The sequence below is a fragment of the Daucus carota genome, chromosome 8, assembly GCF_001625215.2.
Source record: "Daucus carota subsp. sativus chromosome 8, DH1 v3.0, whole genome shotgun sequence".
NCBI classification, from domain to species: Eukaryota; Viridiplantae; Streptophyta; class Magnoliopsida; order Apiales; family Apiaceae; genus Daucus; species Daucus carota.
Genome location: NC_030388.2, coordinates 31,977,835 through 31,997,212, shown reverse-complemented (window position 1 = coordinate 31,997,212; position 19,378 = coordinate 31,977,835). Strand labels below are relative to the sequence as shown.

The following is a 19,378-nucleotide window of genomic DNA, read 5'->3' as shown; positions in this document are numbered from 1 at the left end:
ATCTAACAAGATCACTCATGACTATATTTAGTTTTATAGATTAGAAGTAAATTAGTAATTTGTCTCGTGTTATGAACAGTACCGACATTAGAAACAAGAAAAGAAAAAAGAAACGGAGGGAGTATTTTTTAAGGATGATTTACGAGCCCGATTAGAGAACATCTCCAACAGGACTCCTAAATCATATTTAAAATTATATTGTATGGCTCAAAACAAGTTAATATATTAAATATTGTGATAACTCTAATCATACTCTTCTTTATACTTGTTCTCGAGAGAAGTGTATTGAAAATGAAAACTATATTCAACAAATAATACAAGGATCTATATACTCTTTAAAGAGAGAAGAAAGACCAGAGACGAGTCTTTTGAATTTCAAAGAGTTCACTCAAGTACGACTCTTTAAATTTGAGTTATATGCAATTTGCACCCCTTATGTTTGGACAAAATGCACATTGCACCTAATAGTGTTGGATATTACACTTTGCAGCCCCAGACTTTTAATCCGTAGACACTTTGCACCCTTTCCGTTAATTTCTGCCGTTACCGTTAACTTTTGCAGGGGCATTTTGGGAAATTTAATTATATTTAATTAAAATCAGACTTTAATTTAAATTTTCTGATCATCTAAACGATATTTTTCGGAAAAACTTACAAAACGAAAGTTGTAGAGAATAAAAAGATCTTCTTAAAACTATAAGGTTCAAAATTTTCGTAATTCTTTTTAAAATTATTCTAAAAAAAATTCAAAAATTAGAAATCTTGTAAAAATGAACAATCGTTTTTAAATAATTATTTAAATTTTGAACTTAATTGTTCTAAAAAGATCTTTTTATTCTCTACGACTTTCGTTCTTTAAGTTTTTCCGAAAAATATCGTTTAGATGGTCAGAAAATTTAAATAAAGGTCCGATTTTAATTAAATATGATTAAATTTCCCAAAATGCCCCTGCAAAAGTTAACGGTAACGGCAGAAATTAACGGAAAGGGTGCAAAGTGTCTACGGGTTAAAAGTCTGGGGTTGCAAAGTGTATTATCCAACACTATTAGGTGCAATGTGCATTTTGTCCAAACATAAGGGGTGCAAATTGCATATAACTCTTTAAATTTTAATGTTTAGAATTTGTTTGTAAAACTCAATGATGAACCCAATGATGAGTTGTTCAAACAAACTCTTAAAAAATATGTTAAAAAACAGTGCTTGGATTTTTAGTGTCTCTAAAAATTTAAATAGGATATAAAATAAAACTCGATCTGTGCTCGGACAAAAACACGAAATATTAAGTCAACTTTCAATAGTATTCGACTTCACAATATTTAATCAAACTCGAATAAATCAGTCTCAACAATAAGATTCCTTTAGATTCTTAGTGTCCAAATTATGTACTCTCTCTGTTTCACCGTTTTTTTGAAAAAACATATTTCAATATATATATATATATATATATATAATATAGTTTATAATTTATTTATATTTTTTCATATAAAATATTTAAATATAAAAATGTAATTGAAAAAAATAAAAAAAGTTATAAAAATATATTTCTTCACCTGAAGGCTGAAGGGCCGAAGGCTGCTGTGAACAGATGTAAACAAGCGGGACTGATGAAAGCTGGAGGCTCGAGCATGAAAATGCAGCATCCGCCGCCTACTACCTTACCTCTTTACAGGTAAAATCGTTATATCTTTAGCACATATCTCGCAATCTCTCCGTTCTTTATTCGTATATTCAATTTTTATCGATTTCCCTGCTTTCTATCTCGTATTTTTGTTCTTATATTCAGCACAAATTCACAAAATAAATCGCAACTAGAAGCATCCTGTTAACTAGTCCCGGTGTTTATTAAGACCATATGGATTATAGAAGGATTGAACTAAATCATATCCGATTAATATAATGTTAGGGATCGTTTGGTTCATGACTAATGAGCCCGGTTAACAGGAATCGGAGGTCTTATCCCTTGTAGCGGTGTTTGGATTAGGAATTTAGGTGCTTGGAATGGGAACCTCATTCGCGTTAGATGGGTAAATCAATCCCGAATCTCAGCTTGGTATTTCGTGTCATACCCATATTTACTAAACCCCGCTTTCATTCCCGATTCCCATTCCTATGCCCGATCCAAACACCGCCTTAGTTTTTTAAGCCTTTGAGATTGAGTTGTGTACTACTGTTAAGGACATAGTTGTGAAATGGTGTCATAGTTCAATTATGTAGCGTAAAGTACGATTTGATGACCGGATAACTTTTCGGTGATTTCAGGTGAGTGATTATACCAAAGCTATTCAGACCTTGAGGCTTTTAAATTTTAAGCCAACTTGGCTAAATTACGCACAGGACCATTTCCATCCCTCTTGAAATAAGAAATCCTGCTGCAATTACATGAAGAATTTAGCCTACTTATATCACCCCTGATCGCAACAAAATCACACTAGATTTATTTGTCTTTCAACAGAATTCACCTCTGAAAGGCAATTAACAAATTGGTTGCCATTTATTATATTACTAGAGATTGTTATATGAAAGGCCTACACATGTAGCATAACTATTACTCTCATTGTACATGAGAAGCAATCTATGCTTTAGCCGGATTTTTTGTCTGCGACAATGCCATCATTTCCAGCCAGTGCTCTGTACTTATCCTTCCTAGTAAAAGTTGTGCACTTGTATGAAAGAGTAGCTGCAATCACCCTTTGTATATAATTAGCCACTTCATGACTAGTCTTTCCAGAGCTGCATGTCAATTCCTTAGGCAACTTATCCAAGAATGTCACTTCATAGGTCGGTCTAGGATTCATCATAAAGTAAAATGTGTCCAATCCTTTCCACCCCCGTGCTGTTGTGCCATGAAACATGCTCATCTTGTTCACCATTGCGACTGGCACGAGTTCGTCTGTAAGTTCTGCAAACATGGCAGAAAATCGTAGCAAAAAAGGCTCTCGACAGGTAGTCCCTTCTGGACAAATTGCTAAATCACCTTCTGCTAACATTTTTTTGATCATTGGTGCATCTGTGTCACGATCACGGGTTAGTCTAACAGTCTTGATTGGAGATATGATCTCTGAGACTCTGGAGAGGGAGTATGTAACAGCTGGGATCTGGCGGCGGAGCACGATGGAGAGGAAAACAGGGTCGAGTAGAGTTCTGTGGGAGCAAATGAAGAGGACTCCTGACTGGCCAGATGATTTGCTGACAGGAGGTGGGGTGCCTTTTACAGTGATGCGGATGCCAAGTGCCAAGAAAGCGTAGTAGACTATTGACATTGGGAGTAGTGAGCCCACACAGACTCGAATAATGGCTAGTATGATACCTGTGGGAAACCAGAGTATTGTGAGTAATGCCATGAGAGGGGTGGGCTTTTGGACTAGACGACCATCATGGAAAATGATAGGTTTTGGTAGCATGTCGCTAGGCACTGCCTCAACTTTTGGCTTTGGTGGCACAATGTATCCCTCCTGCATTTTAGACATCAATCAATAAATACTCAGTTAGCTAGGATTTTTAGCATCTAGCGCAGTTAGGAGAATTTTAGCATAGTAGATACTCTTTTCAATAACAAAATGTCGATTATTTCGAATCTCATTAGAGACATAGGTGGGTGAACAATTAAAAATAATCACCATATGCAAATATAAAAATACTCAAACCTTGCACAATGCTAAGAAAGGGAAATCAGTATGCTTTGCAAGTCCTATTTGTGGTTGAGTTCCTCCAAACGCTTTTTTGAGTGCACCAGCCTTATGTTCTCCCACAAGCACTCCAGGCTTTAGAACAAACCCTGTCGCTCTGCCCTTATAAGTTCCAATCTCAGTCCCCAACACTAATTTAGTTCCCAAAAAATCTTTCAAGAATGCTTCGACCATTATTCTTGGATTGCCTGTCAGAACACAACGCTTTCCACACGCTGAAAACACACGCCATGATTCTGAATGAAGATCAGTTGAGTAGAATTTAGGCAGCACAGCACGGGCCACAGACTCTATGTCACATACTCTGATACCAGCAAATGTTGCGAATATCATAACTTGAATTGCAGCAGATTCGGATGCAAAACAGTACAAAATTCCAGCAAGTGGTGAACAAAGGAGCAAAAACAGAAGCCTAAAAATTCCTCCAACCTCGAAAGCAACCAAGGCGTAGTAAGGAAAAGAACTACGGCCTCTGAGCAAGGCTCCATCTAAGTCTGCAACAACCGTATCTTTCTCACGAGAAACCGCTGGACAATTTTCAACTGTTGGAAAGCTTGTTATAGCCATAGTTCATGTGTTTTTAGATATGTGCTGTTTACGACTCTTTACTCGTGACTTTGATTTTTATTAGCATTTTGAGTCTACAAATAGATGTTGCATATGGAATACGACAAAATGCAAAAGAGGCTGAGCTGGATTCTCTTTGATCGATTATCGATGATGGCACCTTTTGCACAGCCTTGTATACAGAGGACAAAATGATCAAGAGCACGGAAACTGTCAATTACCTTTTTTGTGCAAACTGCCAGTGATTGTCTCGAGTTTGAACAAAAAGTTTTCCTTAATTTATTTCATCCGTTAAAGTAACTCTTCTTCAATGATGTTACATTGTACGTATTATATATGGTAGCACGCATTAAAAACGACTAAACTGTACTCATATACATAAAAGCTACCGTATTAACATAGTCATATGTATAGGCCGAAGTATGTATGCAGTATAAACTAGAAATGCTACTTGTATATTGTGGCATGCTTGCAGATTGTGCTAGCATAGAGGGAATACTAGTGATTGTAATGCGAGTGTGTTCAGTTACAAATAAAAAGTATCCGATGATTTTATTTGTTCCAAGAAATGCCCTACCAAAACTGATAGAAGTCTCTAGTAGTCCTTTAAATAGTACCAAATTTAAAGTTAATCAGTGAGCTTTTTTTGGTGACTGAGATAGATTTGCTGCTCCGACCTTACGAAAAAAACAGCAGTCATCAGCTAAAGGTTGTGCACAAAATATTATTTGTTTCATCCGGTTAAGATACTTCACTCGAAAGTTGGCATTTTAATGAAATATTTTATTAATATAAGAAAGTCTGATACTCATATGTCTATGTTTTTTTGGCACTTGATACAAAAGTTTGGGCAAAAGAGTTTATTTCATCTTGCCATTTTTTGGTGTTACAATATAGCAATAGCTATACGTATTTTAGCACCACCATGGACCATGCTCTTACAACAAGTCCAATGGGGTGCTAAATTACATATAGCTATTGCTATATTATGAAATCAAAATTTGATTTTGATGTTAAAACAGAACTTACACTCCAACAGTAGTTTTAAAATAGCACCAAAATATCTAAATATAACTATATTTCACTCACCTAATCTTTGAATGCGCTATTTTATTTGTCAACATTACTTCAAATGTTAATTTTCCCACTTGCATGCTTCTTTGGCAATTATAGCAATATCAGTAATTGGTTCTATATATAGCACCAAGTATAGCATTATGCTATCTTGCATCCATGTTTAGCACACATTGGAGTGAGGTTTTTCACTTGGGTGCTATATTTTAGATATAGCACCTCCATTGGACTTGCTATATTATAGAAATTGCACCTCCTTAAGCATTGCATTGGACTTGCCCGTGCCAGCTGTATCAATATCAATTAGTTTCATCCACTTTTTTTTTTTTTTGTCATACATGTTTAAATACAAATTATTCCACTGATTATGTAGCTAAATGATGTTAAACTTGGTTCATCTTGTAACCTATACTCGAAGAGGGTTGAAATGGCGCTCTCAAACTGAAAGCAATTGAGTTGCATTTATAGTAAAAAGCTATTTAAAACCAAGAACAATCTTCTCCCGCGATACAACCTGGTTCACAAGAAAGCTCCTATTCTGATCCATGGCACAGTGATTCAGTACATTGGCGAAACCTGGGAAGAATCCCTGCGTTCCCCCATCTGCCCCTTATGAGATGCTACTGCTTTATTCTGATGGTAAGGTATTTTCTTAACGTTATATTTATCATGTTCATACAAAAATAATATAATCAATTGAAATTTGTAACCGTAATTATTTAGGCTTATAAGATATAAGGCTGACACTGTTAAATTGTGTCTTCTTTGTAGTTGGTGACTAGATTCGTCCTGTGAAGAAAATTTTGTTGGCCGAAGGAGCACAGAAGATTGAAGTGAAAGAGCAAACATATGAAGTAACAGTGCTTTTACAGGCGGCCTCTCTGTAATGCAGCAAAGGGAAGGCCTACTGTGGAGGAGATAATATTTGGACACATTGACGTCGTCTAGGTAGCTGCTTGGCGGGATAAAGGCTATGTCGATATAAGTGGCCTGAAGTTGCTAGAGAAAGTGACATTGCCCGAGTTCTTGCCTTGCTGATATTCATGCCTGAGTGATACTCTGGAGGATATGAATCCCTGAGTTCGGAAAGTTCTCGAGAAGATTAAAGTTAAGAGCAACAAGCTTCTACAACCTGAGGTTAAGCTGCAACATTCTCATGTTTTGCTTTCAGTTTCTGTAGGCCTTCAACTGTTCCTTTTGTTTAGCGTTACTATGATCTAAATTAGAGTTATAGTGTTTATTGTATGTAGGTTACCATTTTTTATTAATTATATGAAGAGAATAACCAACACTTACATATTTTAAAAACATACTGCTTATTGTAGTTATTATCGAAATCCTTTTCCGTTTCTCCCCATTTTTATAAGTCCCGTTTTCTAATAAAATGAATACGAAGACTAAGAGGCCGTTTGAGTGAGCTTAAAATAAGTGCTTTTTGCTTAAAATAAAAAAGTGGGGTAAAAGTTAGAAGGAAGTTAAGATTTATAAGTGATTAAACTGTTTGGGAAATAAGCAGAAATCCTGAAACAAAAGCTAGCATTCCTAGTTTTTATAAGTGCTTCTTGACTTTTTACACAAACGGTACGAAATAAGTGCTTCTAACTCATAAACCAGCAGCCCAGCTTAAAAGCTGGAAACAAACAACCCTTAATTAATCACTGATCTTCTATTTCTCTCCATTTTTATTAGTTTCAAATTTCCTAACAAAATGAACATGATGACTAGATTAATCATTGAGAATATATATTAAAAAAATTGTTTACTATATTAAGTTTCTTAAATTAATTCGAGAGAAATATTCAATGATTAATCAGATTTTAAGAATCAACATAGCATAAAAATTCTCCAAATTTTAATTTTTTTTTTGAAATTTCCAAATTTTAAATTTAAAATATTTTAAAAATCAATCGGATAATTTATTTCGACTATCCGGTTTAGACCACCACAAGAGCCCAAAACACAGTCCATGAGACCCATCACTGGTCCAATAATAAAACTGTTATAATTCCTTACCTCGTACTACTACATATTTTGTACTTATTTTCATTACCATAACTATAAAGACAGCCCCCACAGACCAGATTAAACCCTTTCTGTCATCTCTGCTTCATTTCATGTACAATGAAACTATATAAATGTGATATATCATCATCTTCAAATCGCTTCAAATTAATCTTGGTATGTGTTCTTTTCATGTACCTTCTAGTTATTACATTGGAAATCCCCCATCTTAGTATAGGGTTTGTAGACAATGTGTTTGTTGATAGGTCATTTCACCGATCACCAAAAAGACACGTAAAGAGTGTCAAGAGAGTGTCTGGATTGGTTCTTGATGAAAATGGATTTGTGGGTATTGAAAAAAATCGAAACTTTAGTGAGCTTGTTGAGATGGCCAGGGAGGCCATTGTGGTGGGGAAGAAGAAATGGGAAGATATTGTGGCAGGGAAAGTGAAAATTAAGAAGAAGGGGAATGGTACTGTGGAATGTCCAAAGTCTTTGTTGTTATCGGAACTCGAGTTTAGGAAAAAGGGTGGGATGGTGCTTATGCAATGTGGGTTGGGAGTGGGATCTTATATTAGTGTTGTGGGGAAGCCTAGGAAGGCACATTTGGAGAAGAACCCGAAGATCGGGGCGAAGAGAGGGGAGGAGAGTGCGATGGTGTCACAGTTTGTTATTGAGTTGCAGGGGTTGAAGGTTGTTGATGGGGAGGAGCCCCCGAAGATACTGCATTATAATCCGAGGTTGAGGGGGGATTGGAGTGGGGACCAGGTGATTGAGCAGAACACGTGTTATCGGAAGCAATGGGGAGCTTCGTTGAGGTGCGTGGGAACAAAGTCTAAGGCGAGTGAAGAAACTGGTGAGTCATGATCATATTTTACTTGTCCTTTTTTTTTCTTCTTTTTATCAGCACTGAAGTTGAGTATCCTTGCTATAAATTTTGTAAATTATAGTGGAAAATGGTTTGAATTATTGTAGGTATTGTGTATTATACTCAAATTGGTGCTAGTTGTAACTTGTGACGTAGCTAGTTCTTGGATTTGTTTCCTTTTTATGTTCGAACTAAATAACCTTTATGCTGTCTATGTTTGTGCAAGAGGTTGCGCAATCGAAGAGAGGACAGGACTTTATTTTTTTATTTGATACCAAAATGTTTTTATGTTAATCTAAACTTAGTATTTAGCCTGAGATCCTGTTTTATGAGGCAATTTCTCAACACTAATTTTTGGATGGTATTTAGTTGATGGACAGGTAAAATGTGAAAATTGGATCCAAAGACATGGCAATCTATCACAAAAAGCAAATACTTCATGGTGGCGAAATAGGCTAAAGAAACTAATAGATAAGATTTATCGTAAACGGCCATTTCCTTTTGTGGAAGACAAGATCTTTGTTCTTACTTTATATGCTGGCATGGAGGGTTTTCATGTCAGTGTAGATGGGAGACATGTATCTTCTTTTCCTTATCGCCCTGTAAGTTAAGATTTCTACTATATTTAAAGCTTTGTGCGTCTCGGTCATTTAATAATCTAATTATGCTAATCAAAATTGATAGGGTTTTACTCTTGAGGATGCCACGGGTCTATCTATAAAAGAGGATGTCAGCGTGCATTCCGTGTTTGCTACTTCATTACCCACAAGTCATCCAAGTTTTGCTCCACTGGGGCTCCTAGAGATGGTCCCTAAATGGAAGGCTCCACCTCTCTTTGATTCACCTGTCGAATTTTTTATTGGGATTATTTCCGCGGGCAATCATTTTGCTGAGAGGATGGCTGTGAGGAAGTCATGGATGCAGCATAAATCAATCAAGTCATCGAATGTTGTTGCCCGGTTTTTTGTGGCCATGGTATATATGTTCATGTGGCATTTCCTATTTTCATAGTGACCCTCCATGAAAAAATCTTTAGTTTCAGGTGTTCTTTTTGGCAGCATAAAAAGAAGGATGTGAATGCGGTACTTATGAAAGAAGCACATTATTTTGGTGATATTGTTGTAGTACCTTACATGGATAACTATGACCTTGTTGTTTTGAAGACTCTAGCAATTTGTGAGTATGGGGTAAGTTAAAATATAGTATTGAAATTTGGCAAACACTTATATCTATTGCCTTTAGTGATTATGTTATTATGTATAATCTATTACAGGTCCGCACTGTAGCGGCAAAGTATATTATGAAGTGTGATGATGATACATTTGTAAGATTAGATGCAGTTGTCAAGGAAGTTAAGAAAGCTCGGGAAGATAAAAGCCTATATCTTGGGAACATCAATTATAATTTCAAGCCCTTCCGACGTGGTAAATGGGCTGTGACATATGAGGTACCAGTTTTTGGTCGAGTCCCTTGTTTTTTCTTGATTAAGGTTTCGTCACAATCAAATTTTAGTTTCTTCAGTAACTTTTCTGCAACAAGTATTTTGCCATCCAAGTAATGAAGGTCATACTTTGGTAATTTAGGTTATTGTTAGATCTTTTTACCAGTGTACAGTACCTTGTTATCTTATATTATATTTTACTTGGCTTTTTATTCTCCATTTATTTGAAATTCTTGTCCAGAAAATTCATCTTATATTTCCTTGTCTATCATGTTTTCAAATGGAGATCAATTCATTTCTTCTGATTCGGTCTTTATGTCTTTCCCAAAGCTAGGGTTTCTGCCCCAACTCTTTCTGACTCGACCGATTTAATCCATTCACTCAGACGAAGATACATATATTTTTTTGAATTTTAGTTCTCTAAAATTTGCAGTCGTGATGATTTGTGTGACCTAAACTTTTGCTGCCTCCGATCCATAACTAGCTTAAATTTAATTTTCTTTCAGACCAGATTGATAGTAGCATCCTATATCTTAACAGAGGTGATCCATTTTTATATTTAGTTAGTTACAAGAAATAATAACCGTTCCATTTGTAGAAGGGGTAACCAGTTAGATTTCCTTAATAAAGCCAATTTGCTTTTATCATATACCCGAAGTCTAAGTAATGGCGGTGCTTGCTGAACATAATTTCATAATACCTAAGCAAACTTGGGTCCAGATACTTAGAAGAATTTAGCAACTTACATAAATTTTTTCTAAAAATCTAGTTTGCTCACCTTCGGTTCTTTTTTGACAATTGCAGGAATGGCCAGAACTATCTTATCCACCTTATGCAAATGGGCCTGGTTACATTATATCATCTGATATTGCTAGCTATGTCTTATCCAGATTTGAAAAGCACAAGTTGCGAGTATGTTGCTTAACTATGAATGTCACTGTGTGTACTCCCATACATGTTATTATGTAGCTCATTCGTATTTCACATGCTTCAGTTGTTCAAAATGGAAGATGTGAGCATGGGGATGTGGGTGAACAAATTTAACAAGTCCAGACCTGTTGAGTACGTTCACAACTTGAAGTTTTGTCAGTTCGGATGCATTGAAGATTATTTCACTGCACATTACCAAACACCACGACAGATGGCATGTCTCTGGGCGAAATTGAAACATCGAGGAAAGCCTCAGTGCTGCAACACTCGATTAGACTTATAGAAGTAGTAGGTTGAACATAAAAAATTAGGAAACAGTTGTAACAAGATACATTGTCATTGATATGTACATGACATACATGCGATTAGATATACACATAGTTAGATTGGGGTTTTTGATTCACAGTTCTCAGTTTTGAGTCATCCGTCATTTGAAGACTCAATATAGTTTCTGCAGATGGTCGTGCAGAGTCTCTGCAGATGGTCGTGCAATATAGTTTCTGCAGATGGTCGCGCAGAGTCTCTGCACGACCATCGTGCGAGGTATGAGTATCCTTGTCAACAGTTTAAAAATAAGGATACTGTAGGAGTTCAGTTGAGATAGAAATTATAAGAAATTCTAGTTCCAGACTTCCTTGTGCTGTAGCTTATTAGCTGGTTGAGGCTGAAATATCAAATATCAGCATTTTACATTTTTCTTGTCGGTGTTTATAGTTCTCTTTCTCTTCTCAGATATGGTATATTATACTCATTCTGTCCCTCTCATTTCTTTACAGTTTTTTTACATCAGCTCGACACGCATTTTAAGATGCATATAAATCATAGTTTTATAACTTATTTTTGAAATTTTTCCTTTGTGTATAAAAATTTAAACATCAAACTTTTATTCAGAAGAAAAAAAAGTTCAAAATAATTTATCAAGCTACGTTTTACAAGAGCATTAGATTGCGTGCCGAGATCCCGTCTCTCAATGTAAACAAATGAGGGGAACGAAAGGAGTATTTCTTTGTCGTAAACATGTTTATATCGCTCTTTCTTAAAAAATGCTAAGTACCAAAAATATTTATCTAATAATTTCTCAAATTCCATGTGTCGTCTTCTTCCATTCACATTAACTTTACCAATTAAATCTCATACTGTCATATTTCATGTATCGTCTTCCTGCATTGATATCAACCTCGTTGTTGATTCATCTCATATTGACACATCACTCGTTACATGTCATTTGAGAATTTTTTTGATAAATTAATTTGAGATACTTAACACTACTCCTTTTTTCCTATTATTTTGTTTAATTTAATTGAGTTACAACAGCACAAATTATTAGAGATGGACAATGTAATTTTAATGGGAAAAAATTATATATCGACAAGCTTTAATCTCTCAATAAGTACAAACATACCATTATACTTTTGCTGAACAATTTTTTTTTTTGCAATTTATGCTCTGCAAACTATATTCTATAAATGCATAATCCCCTAAATTCTAATATAATATAAATAATGAATTTTCGGCAGAAAAAATACACAGATCTTTTGATTGGGTTTCATGGATCAAAAATAAAGCTGGGCCCATGCAAGCAGGTATATTATCTTGACCCGGCCCATATTCTCCCTCCAAAAACACTTGCAAAGTTACAATAGCACAACGGATAAGTCTCCAACATTTCCTTGCATTCAAGGCTCTTAAGGTATATATATCTTGCTTAAATAATCAGACACACATTTTCATATGTATATACACATTCACATGCATGTCCTTTCTGTCCTAAACTGAAGAGAGTTGTGGTCTGTAATGACGGAGGTTTTTGGTTAATTGCTTATCATGTGTTTGATGAAATGCCTAAGTGTGTTTGTGTTCTGTAATAAATAAATTTTAGTGGGTATATAATTGATGATTTGCTTATTCCGAAATTTGGTAATTAATTATAATTAGGAGTTAAACAACTTTTTCTTGTGGGAATAATTAGGCTCTATGCCTTACAAGTTACTGAATTACTAGTATTGTTTTGATATCGGGGTGAACGAGAATTGAACCCGTGACCTAACAAGTTAATTTTCTTTATTTGGGTGAGTGTGATGTGGGCATGATTGAATTTAGTTGATAGATTGTGGTGCAGGTGATGCGAAAGTAATGGAGATGTTTTTACGATTATGTTCCTTAAAATGGAAGAGAGTGACTGCATTGCAGGATGTGAAGACTCGAAATCTGGAATAATGGGACTGTTGTATGGAAATGAAGAGTTCTTTAGTCTTCTTTTCTGCTTGTTATTATCGAGTCTTGTCACATCATCCCCGATGGAGTTCCGGTACAAATGGTCTTCCTTTCCAGCTCAGGAAGTCGTCTGCTGTGAGAAATTTTTCTTCCTTCAATTTGGATAGAAGCAGACCTTTCCCTGATTATTCACCTAAGAAACCCACTATTAAAGATTCTGAACTAATCCATCGTATATCGACTGCAATCAAGCAGCGTCAGTTTGAGCCTCTTCCTCGTATCCTAAAGCCTTTTGAATCAAGATTTAGACCTGACCACCTGATTTGGGTTCTGATGAACATCAGAGATAATTATAAAGTAGTTGTGGATTTTTTTGACTGGTGGTGCATGCGAAGGGAGCCAACGCTAGAAGCTCGCTGCATTGTAATTCATATAGCTGTTGCAGCAAAGGACCGAAAAATGGCTCACGAGTTTATTCGTGATTTTTGGACAAAACCTACTCTAGATGTTAGTCTAACATTTCCAAAATTTTTTGAAAAGATAATATACACTTACAAGAATTGGAGCTCTAATCCTCTTGTCTTTGATATTGTTTTCCAAGTTCTTGTTGAAAGCGGGAATCTTGAAGAAGCCCACATTTTTTTTGGTAGAATGTTGAGTTATGGGGTAGTTCTATCAGTCGATTCTTGTAACGTTTTTCTTTCTTCTTTGTCTAAAAATGTTGATACACATAAGAAAACAGTTGAGGTCTTTACTGAGTTTCCGGATTTGGGCATTTGCTGGAACACGATGTCGCATAATATAATGATCAGCTTTCTCTGTAGAATTGGGAAAGTTAAAGAAGCTCATAATTTGCTCCTGCAAATGGAATATCGTGGCTGTATTTCTGATGTTATAAGTTATAGCTCTGTAATTGATGGTTATTGTCATTGTGGAGAACTTCAAATTGTGCTGAAAATACTCGAAGAAATGCAATTTAAAGGACTAAATCCGAACTCTTTTACCTTGAATAGTTTAATCCTTCTTCTTTGTAAGACTGGCAAAGTGTTGGATGCTGAGAGGGTTCTTAGGGAAATGACGTGCCAGGGTATGGTTCCAGATTCTGTTATTTACACAACTCTCATCGATGGTTTCTGCAAAGCTGGGAGTATCACATCTGCATATAGGTTGTATGAAGAGATGTGCAGTTTATACATTCATGTGGATTTGATAGCATATACTGCTCTGATCTGTGGTCTCTGTCAAGGGGGAAATATTGTTGAAGCAACAAAGCTTTTTCGTGAAATGCCCAGCAAAGGTTTAGACCCAGATGAAGTTATTTTTACTGCGCTTATTGATGCTTATTGCAAGGCAGGGGAAATAAAAGAGGCATTTTCTCTTCACAACGAGATGGTACATCTAGGGCTGAAGCCAAATATTGTAACTTATACTGCAATCTGTGATGGGCTATGTAAAAGTGGGGATGTATATGCAGCTAATGAGCTTCTACATGAAATGTGTGGAAAGGGTCTCAAATTGAATATTATCACTTACAACGCACTCATTAATGGACTATGTAAAATGGGTAATATAGCAGAGGCTATAAAGCTAGTGCAAGATATGGAGGTGGCAGGGATTTACCCTGATGTTTTTACATACACCACTGTGATGGATGCTTACTGTAAATTAGGGGAAATCGTCAAGGCTCATGAGCTTCTTGGTGAAATGTTGGACAAAGGGGTACAACCATCTGTGGTGACATTCAATGTTTTAATGAATGGATTTTGTATGTCAGGGATGGTAGAAGATGGGGAGAGATTATTAAAATGGATGTTGGAGAAGAATATACTTCCAAACACTACCACCTACAATTCTCTCTTGAAGCAGTATTGCATTGGAAACAATATGTGTTCTGCAACTGAAATGTACAGGGGGATGAATAACCAGGGAGTGATGCCAAATGAAAACACTTATAACATATTAATAAGAGGGCATTCCAAGGCAAGGAATATGAAGGAGGCAGGGTATTTGTACAAGGAGATGATTGAAAAGGGATATAAACTAACAGTTGATTCATACAATGCGATCATCAAGGGTTATATCAAAAGAAAAAAATTTGCGGAGGCAGCAGAATTGTTTAGAGAGATGAGAAGAAATGGTTTAGTTGCAGATAGAGAACTGTATAATATTTTTATGGAATTAAACTTTCATGAAGGCAATGTTGCAATGACACTTGAGCTTTGTGATGAGACATTAGAGAATTGTCTTGTGGATAAAACCGATAGCTGAAAATTTTAGCTGGACTTGGACCACTGTCCTCTTTTGGATGGCTTTAGAATCAGTACTCCCATGACTGAAAATTCAAAGAGATGTGCACAATTGAAATGCCATGAGAACGTTTTGAACTATTTCCTAGCGCAGGCACAGAAAAGCCTGCTGAAGAAGTTGGATGTAAGCAGCACTGTTTGTAAAAAGCTCAGAGAGGGAGGTTTGCTCCCTAGCTAATACCAGGTAACTTAATAATTTCCTCCTATATAATGGCATTCCACATATTTCTTATTAGCATATAGCCTGTTGGCTCTAGTCGAAAATATCTGTCCAATCTTTTAATTTACATGTCCTGTACAATACCTACCTCTGTGAAGAAACATCTGCTTTCTTTGGCAGAAATTGGTTTGTATCCACATATCAAAAGTTTGTTTGCAGTTTAGAAAAATTTATAGCCTTTTATATAGCCACTCGGGCGGCTCTGAGATTTACGAGGCCCTAGTCGATAATAGTTTTCGAGCCCTTACACTATATACACTATGCATATTTCATACATTTATATATATCGGACTCAAAATTATTGGGGCCCTTAAGCGTTGGGGGCCCTAGGTGCAAGTCTTGTCCACCTATAGTAACGGCCACCCCTATAAATGCCACTGTCTGTTTATTTGATACTTGTAGTGTTATTGTTTGCAGAAAATTATCTGGGAAATGCTATAGTGAGCACATCTTGAGCAAAAAGGAGTTCAACAGCGGAAAAGTGACCTACCAATCTCAGTCAGGGTTGTTGATTCCTCCAGGTGCATTTTTCTTTATTGCAATTTATTAGTATGAACTTGGGTCATCTGGGCCGTAGGTTAATCAGGTCAATAGTTTTTTGCATTCTCTATGTTACCTTTATATAGATGCAGCTTAAAATCTTTGGTGTACTACCCTAAACTGAAAGAGCTACACAGTATCATAATGCGACATAAAATTATTGGCATTCACATGTTTCATTCATGTGATGTTGAGCATTAGCGTAATATACGCCTTACTAGGATGCATTAGCGTATACTGATAAAAATGCCCTTTGCAGTATCCTATTGGATGAGGCAATTGCAAAAATTAGCAAAGGGAAGGTCCATTTCGGGGGTGATGATATCTGTTTTTTTGGCGTTGCTATTTGGATCCATTGTAGATAGGATTAAAGCAACAGAGAATGGCAAAGGCGCTTTTTGACAGAACTTAAACCCCAACATTAACAAAGACAGTGGAGAATTTTTCTTCAATGGTGATGTGAAGGATGTCTTGCTTCCTGAGCATGGCGACATGGTTGAGAGCTGCTACTACTATAAAACGACAATCGCAACTTCAGGTTTATAAGCTAATAATTGAGTTTGGATATCAATTTGTTCCAGCCAGATATTAATAAAAAAAAATCATCTAGATCTGAACTGTCTTTAAATTACTAAATTGATTTGTTCTTTACCTCTGCTGTCTGAGGTGAATAAAAATTAATATTCCTTGTGTTTTATTAGATGTTTTGCATGTACAAGAGACGAACTTGTATAAGTGGAAAATTTGTCTATATATGCCTTCCAACTCACAATTATTATGCAGAGTCTACTAACTAGTCAAATTTGTTTTTACTTTTTCAGTCTTATGTTGAAAGTAACTTAATCTGAATATAAATATAGATATTTATCAGATCTATCTGATAAAATATCAGAAGTTTTATTGTTTTAAGACCTATTATAGGATTTCTTTGTGGTTTGACATTAAATTATTGTGCTGGATATATCGAATGGAAATTCGAATTTAAAACACGAAGAATCGATGATTCTGCTTAAAATCAAAATTATATTTTCGAAGTCTTCCATCGATTACACTTTCCATTTAGTCCATTTTTTTGAGTGAAATTTAGGTTTGTTTACATAAAATTAGGAGGTAAAAATATAAATTCTATTCTTCATTCTACTTATTTTCTTAACTTAAGAGCAAAAATGATTAAAATTTTGACTCGAGTCTTCGGAGATGGTGTCAGTCAACTTACTAGTACCACCAGGTGGGTGGGACTTGGAAGAAGCTACCAATTTGACTATTAATCCATTGTTATCCACTAAAAATGCTCTGGGGTAAGAGTTTCTGTTCAGGTGTCCAATGTAAAGTTTAAAATATTTTACAGACGCAAAATTATCCAATTTTGGCCATCAAGTTGTCATTATTACGAGCCTCGTAAGTCATTTTTGACTTTAAGCTGAAATATGTCAACAATAAGTTATAAATCGTCTATAATTAGAAATGAGTCGGAAACAAATTTAAAGCTACAGGTTTTCTGTGATTTTTATAATTGCATTTTTAATAACTCATACGTCGTCATATCCAAACAGGTACAATTTAAACCAAACACTTATCACAATAAATTATTATAAATCATAGTTATTATTTTAAGTCTACTCAAACAGCCTGTATATATCACCGACCGTTAAATTCCGCAAGTTTTGATAAGCGAAGCGAGGGAGATATCATGCATGCATGCACATTCTGACATTCATATTGATTTCACATTTTTTATTGTTCTCAGGCCCCATTCCCCATTATTGTCCCTTACCTCATCCCCCTCGTCACAATAGCAGTAGTTTTCACAGAACATGTTAATCCTGTAGTATGCTACTTGCTCAGTGACAGTACTATATATACTGCTACTCATCTGCTGTTCTAATCAACTCAATTTCAAGAATTATCAATTATTATTATCGAGTTATCATGGTTTCAACAAGTAGTGTTACGCTTCTAGGTGCATTCTTCAGCCCGTTTGTGAACCGGGTTCAGATTGCGCTTAATCTGAAGTCTGTTGAGTTTGATTACATTGAAGAGACATTGAGTTCCAAGAGTAAATTGTTACTTGAATCTAATCCGGTTCACGGGAAAGTGCCTGTTATGATTCATGATGATAAGATCATTTGTGAGTCTCTGATTATTGTTCAATACATCGATGAAGTCTGGACGGACAGTGGTTACTCCATTCTCCCGTCTGATCCCTGTGATCGTGCTGTTGCTCGATTCTGGGCTGCATATGTCGATGATAAGGTACATTTTTTCGCGTTTTAGTAATTATGTTTTAAAAAAAAGTAAACTACAAGAGTTATGACTCAACTTTAGCCATTTTTATATTTTGGTGGCCGAAATTTCAAATCTGCAATACAGTGACCGGACTTTGTTTTTATATCCAAAAAGGTGGCTGAAGACCACTTTTTTGAGGAAAAAACTACTTTTTGTTCTTTAAGAAATGGCTCCAGAGTCTTAGCCACCTTCGAAGAGTTAAAGCAATATTTGGCCTATCATATTGCAAATTTGAAATTTTGGCCACAAAAATACAAAAATGGGTAAAGTTCAGCCATCACTTTGTAATTTACTCTTAAAAATTAAAAAATCACAGCCTGTTAATATTCGTATTACAAATTTCTTCAGCTTAATATTACACGCCAGAAGATTGTTACTAAAGGTTCTTACTAAACCTGTTATTTGAAACTGACATGAAGCTGTTACTTGTGACTTCTCTGCAGTTGATTCCGAATTTAAAGGAGCTACTACTGGCCAAAGAAGAGGAACAGATTGCAGTAAAAGAGCGAATAGACGAAGGAATGGTGGCTCTGGAGGAGGTTTTTGTGAAATGTAGCGAAGGGAAGGCCTACTTTGGAGGGGAAAAAATCGGATACATTGATATTGTACTAGGAAGCTGTTTGGAGTTCTTTAAGGCTATGGAACAAATAAGTGGCCTGAAGATGTTGGACGAAGCACGAACACCAGAGCTTGCCGGATGGGCTGAGAGGTTTATGTCGAATGATGCTGTTAAGAATGTCCTTCCGGAGACCGAAAAATTTGTAGATGTTCTCAGGAGGATTCAATCCAACACCTTTTTTAACCCAGGGCCTGTCTGACTTGGGAATCTTAAAAGCTTGTCCATGCTTAAGTAGCTTGTTGCAGTGTGCTCCTGAAATCTTGTGTAAATGTGTGGTGTGTTCACTTTGGAAAATATGAGTGACCAAAATGGAATTTCTGAAAATAATTTATAATTATATGATTTGCAAGTAACAGTTGCATTTGGATTGTCTGGTTGCAAAATTTTATGCTCTAATAGTTGAAAACTGAAAAGTTGTATAAAGATTTAAAGAAAAAGGATCAAACTTTTACAATTTGTTTTGTATGTTTTCAAAAATATTTAAGTTGTGATAGTGAAAAAACTTCTAGATACGATTAGTTGTTGAAAACACAATTAAATTAAGAAATTACAATTTGAAATATTGGATTAATGTCAATATATATTAACAAAATTTAATGTTAGATTAAAGTTAGAAACTACTTAAA

The 19,378-nt window shown here is 35.6% G+C and overlaps 4 protein-coding genes and 1 long non-coding RNA gene across 6 annotated transcripts; 4 read left to right on the top strand and 1 right to left on the bottom strand.

Annotated features, from left to right (window-relative positions):
- The first annotated feature begins 1,560 nt into the window (after positions 1 to 1,560).
- LOC108199804 (uncharacterized) lies at positions 1,561 to 6,664 on the top strand. Its single transcript, XR_001802495.2, has 3 exons — positions 1,561 to 1,669; positions 5,701 to 5,966; positions 6,099 to 6,664. It is a non-coding gene; the product is annotated as an uncharacterized LOC108199804 (long non-coding RNA).
- LOC108199802 (glycerol-3-phosphate acyltransferase RAM2) lies at positions 2,580 to 4,253 on the bottom strand. Its single transcript, XM_017367781.2, has 2 exons — positions 3,645 to 4,253; positions 2,580 to 3,452 (listed from the first exon to the last, which is right to left on the bottom strand). The coding sequence occupies exons 1-2, from the start codon at positions 4,251 to 4,253 to the stop codon at positions 2,580 to 2,582; spliced, it is 1,482 nt and encodes a 493-aa protein (XP_017223270.2).
- Positions 6,665 to 7,261: 597 nt separating the features above from the next.
- LOC108199801 (hydroxyproline O-galactosyltransferase GALT6) lies at positions 7,262 to 11,244 on the top strand. Its single transcript, XM_064082904.1, has 7 exons — positions 7,262 to 8,184; positions 8,566 to 8,798; positions 8,881 to 9,171; positions 9,255 to 9,383; positions 9,470 to 9,643; positions 10,442 to 10,549; positions 10,632 to 11,244. Exons 1-7 carry the CDS (start codon positions 7,449 to 7,451, stop codon positions 10,848 to 10,850), a joined length of 1,890 nt encoding a protein of 629 aa, XP_063938974.1. The 5' UTR covers positions 7,262 to 7,448; the 3' UTR covers positions 10,851 to 11,244.
- Positions 11,245 to 12,152: 908 nt separating this feature from the next.
- LOC108199305 (pentatricopeptide repeat-containing protein At1g05670, mitochondrial) lies at positions 12,153 to 16,600 on the top strand. 2 transcript variants are annotated; one of them, XM_017367071.2, is made up of 4 exons: positions 12,153 to 12,257; positions 12,687 to 15,271; positions 15,725 to 15,828; positions 16,107 to 16,600. In XM_017367071.2, the coding sequence occupies exon 2, from the start codon at positions 12,797 to 12,799 to the stop codon at positions 15,047 to 15,049; it is 2,253 nt and encodes a 750-aa protein (XP_017222560.1). In that variant the 5' UTR covers positions 12,153 to 12,257; positions 12,687 to 12,796; the 3' UTR covers positions 15,050 to 15,271; positions 15,725 to 15,828; positions 16,107 to 16,600. The 2 variants fall into 2 exon arrangements, with proteins under 2 accessions (XP_017222560.1, XP_017222561.1); XM_017367072.2 differs by having other exon boundaries at positions 12,168 to 12,257; positions 12,675 to 15,271.
- A 1,073-nt stretch (positions 16,601 to 17,673) lies between these two features.
- LOC108199308 (glutathione S-transferase U17) lies at positions 17,674 to 19,120 on the top strand. The gene is made up of 2 exons (XM_017367075.2): positions 17,674 to 18,100; positions 18,577 to 19,120. The coding sequence occupies exons 1-2, from the start codon at positions 17,777 to 17,779 to the stop codon at positions 18,949 to 18,951; spliced, it is 699 nt and encodes a 232-aa protein (XP_017222564.1). The 5' UTR covers positions 17,674 to 17,776; the 3' UTR covers positions 18,952 to 19,120.
- Positions 19,121 to 19,378: the final 258 nt, after the last annotated feature.

Excerpts from the sequence above, each read along its gene's own strand:
- LOC108199802 (XM_017367781.2), bottom strand. The coding sequence starts at position 4,253 with ATGGCTATAACAAGCTTTCCAACAGTTGAAAATTGTCCAGCGGTTTCT. Across the intron at positions 3,453-3,644 it reads CTTTCTTAGCATTGTGCAAG|GAGGGATACATTGTGCCACC; the intron begins GTTTGAGTATTT and ends TCTAAAATGCAG.
- LOC108199801 (XM_064082904.1), top strand. The coding sequence starts at position 7,449 with ATGAAACTATATAAATGTGATATATCATCATCTTCAAATCGCTTCAAA. Across the intron at positions 8,185-8,565 it reads TAAGGCGAGTGAAGAAACTG|TTGATGGACAGGTAAAATGT; the intron begins GTGAGTCATGAT and ends GATGGTATTTAG. Across the intron at positions 9,172-9,254 it reads CCCGGTTTTTTGTGGCCATG|CATAAAAAGAAGGATGTGAA; the intron begins GTATATATGTTC and ends TCTTTTTGGCAG.
- LOC108199305 (XM_017367071.2), top strand. The coding sequence starts at position 12,797 with ATGGAAATGAAGAGTTCTTTAGTCTTCTTTTCTGCTTGTTATTATCGA.
- LOC108199308 (XM_017367075.2), top strand. The coding sequence starts at position 17,777 with ATGGTTTCAACAAGTAGTGTTACGCTTCTAGGTGCATTCTTCAGCCCG. Across the intron at positions 18,101-18,576 it reads CTGCATATGTCGATGATAAG|TTGATTCCGAATTTAAAGGA; the intron begins GTACATTTTTTC and ends ACTTCTCTGCAG.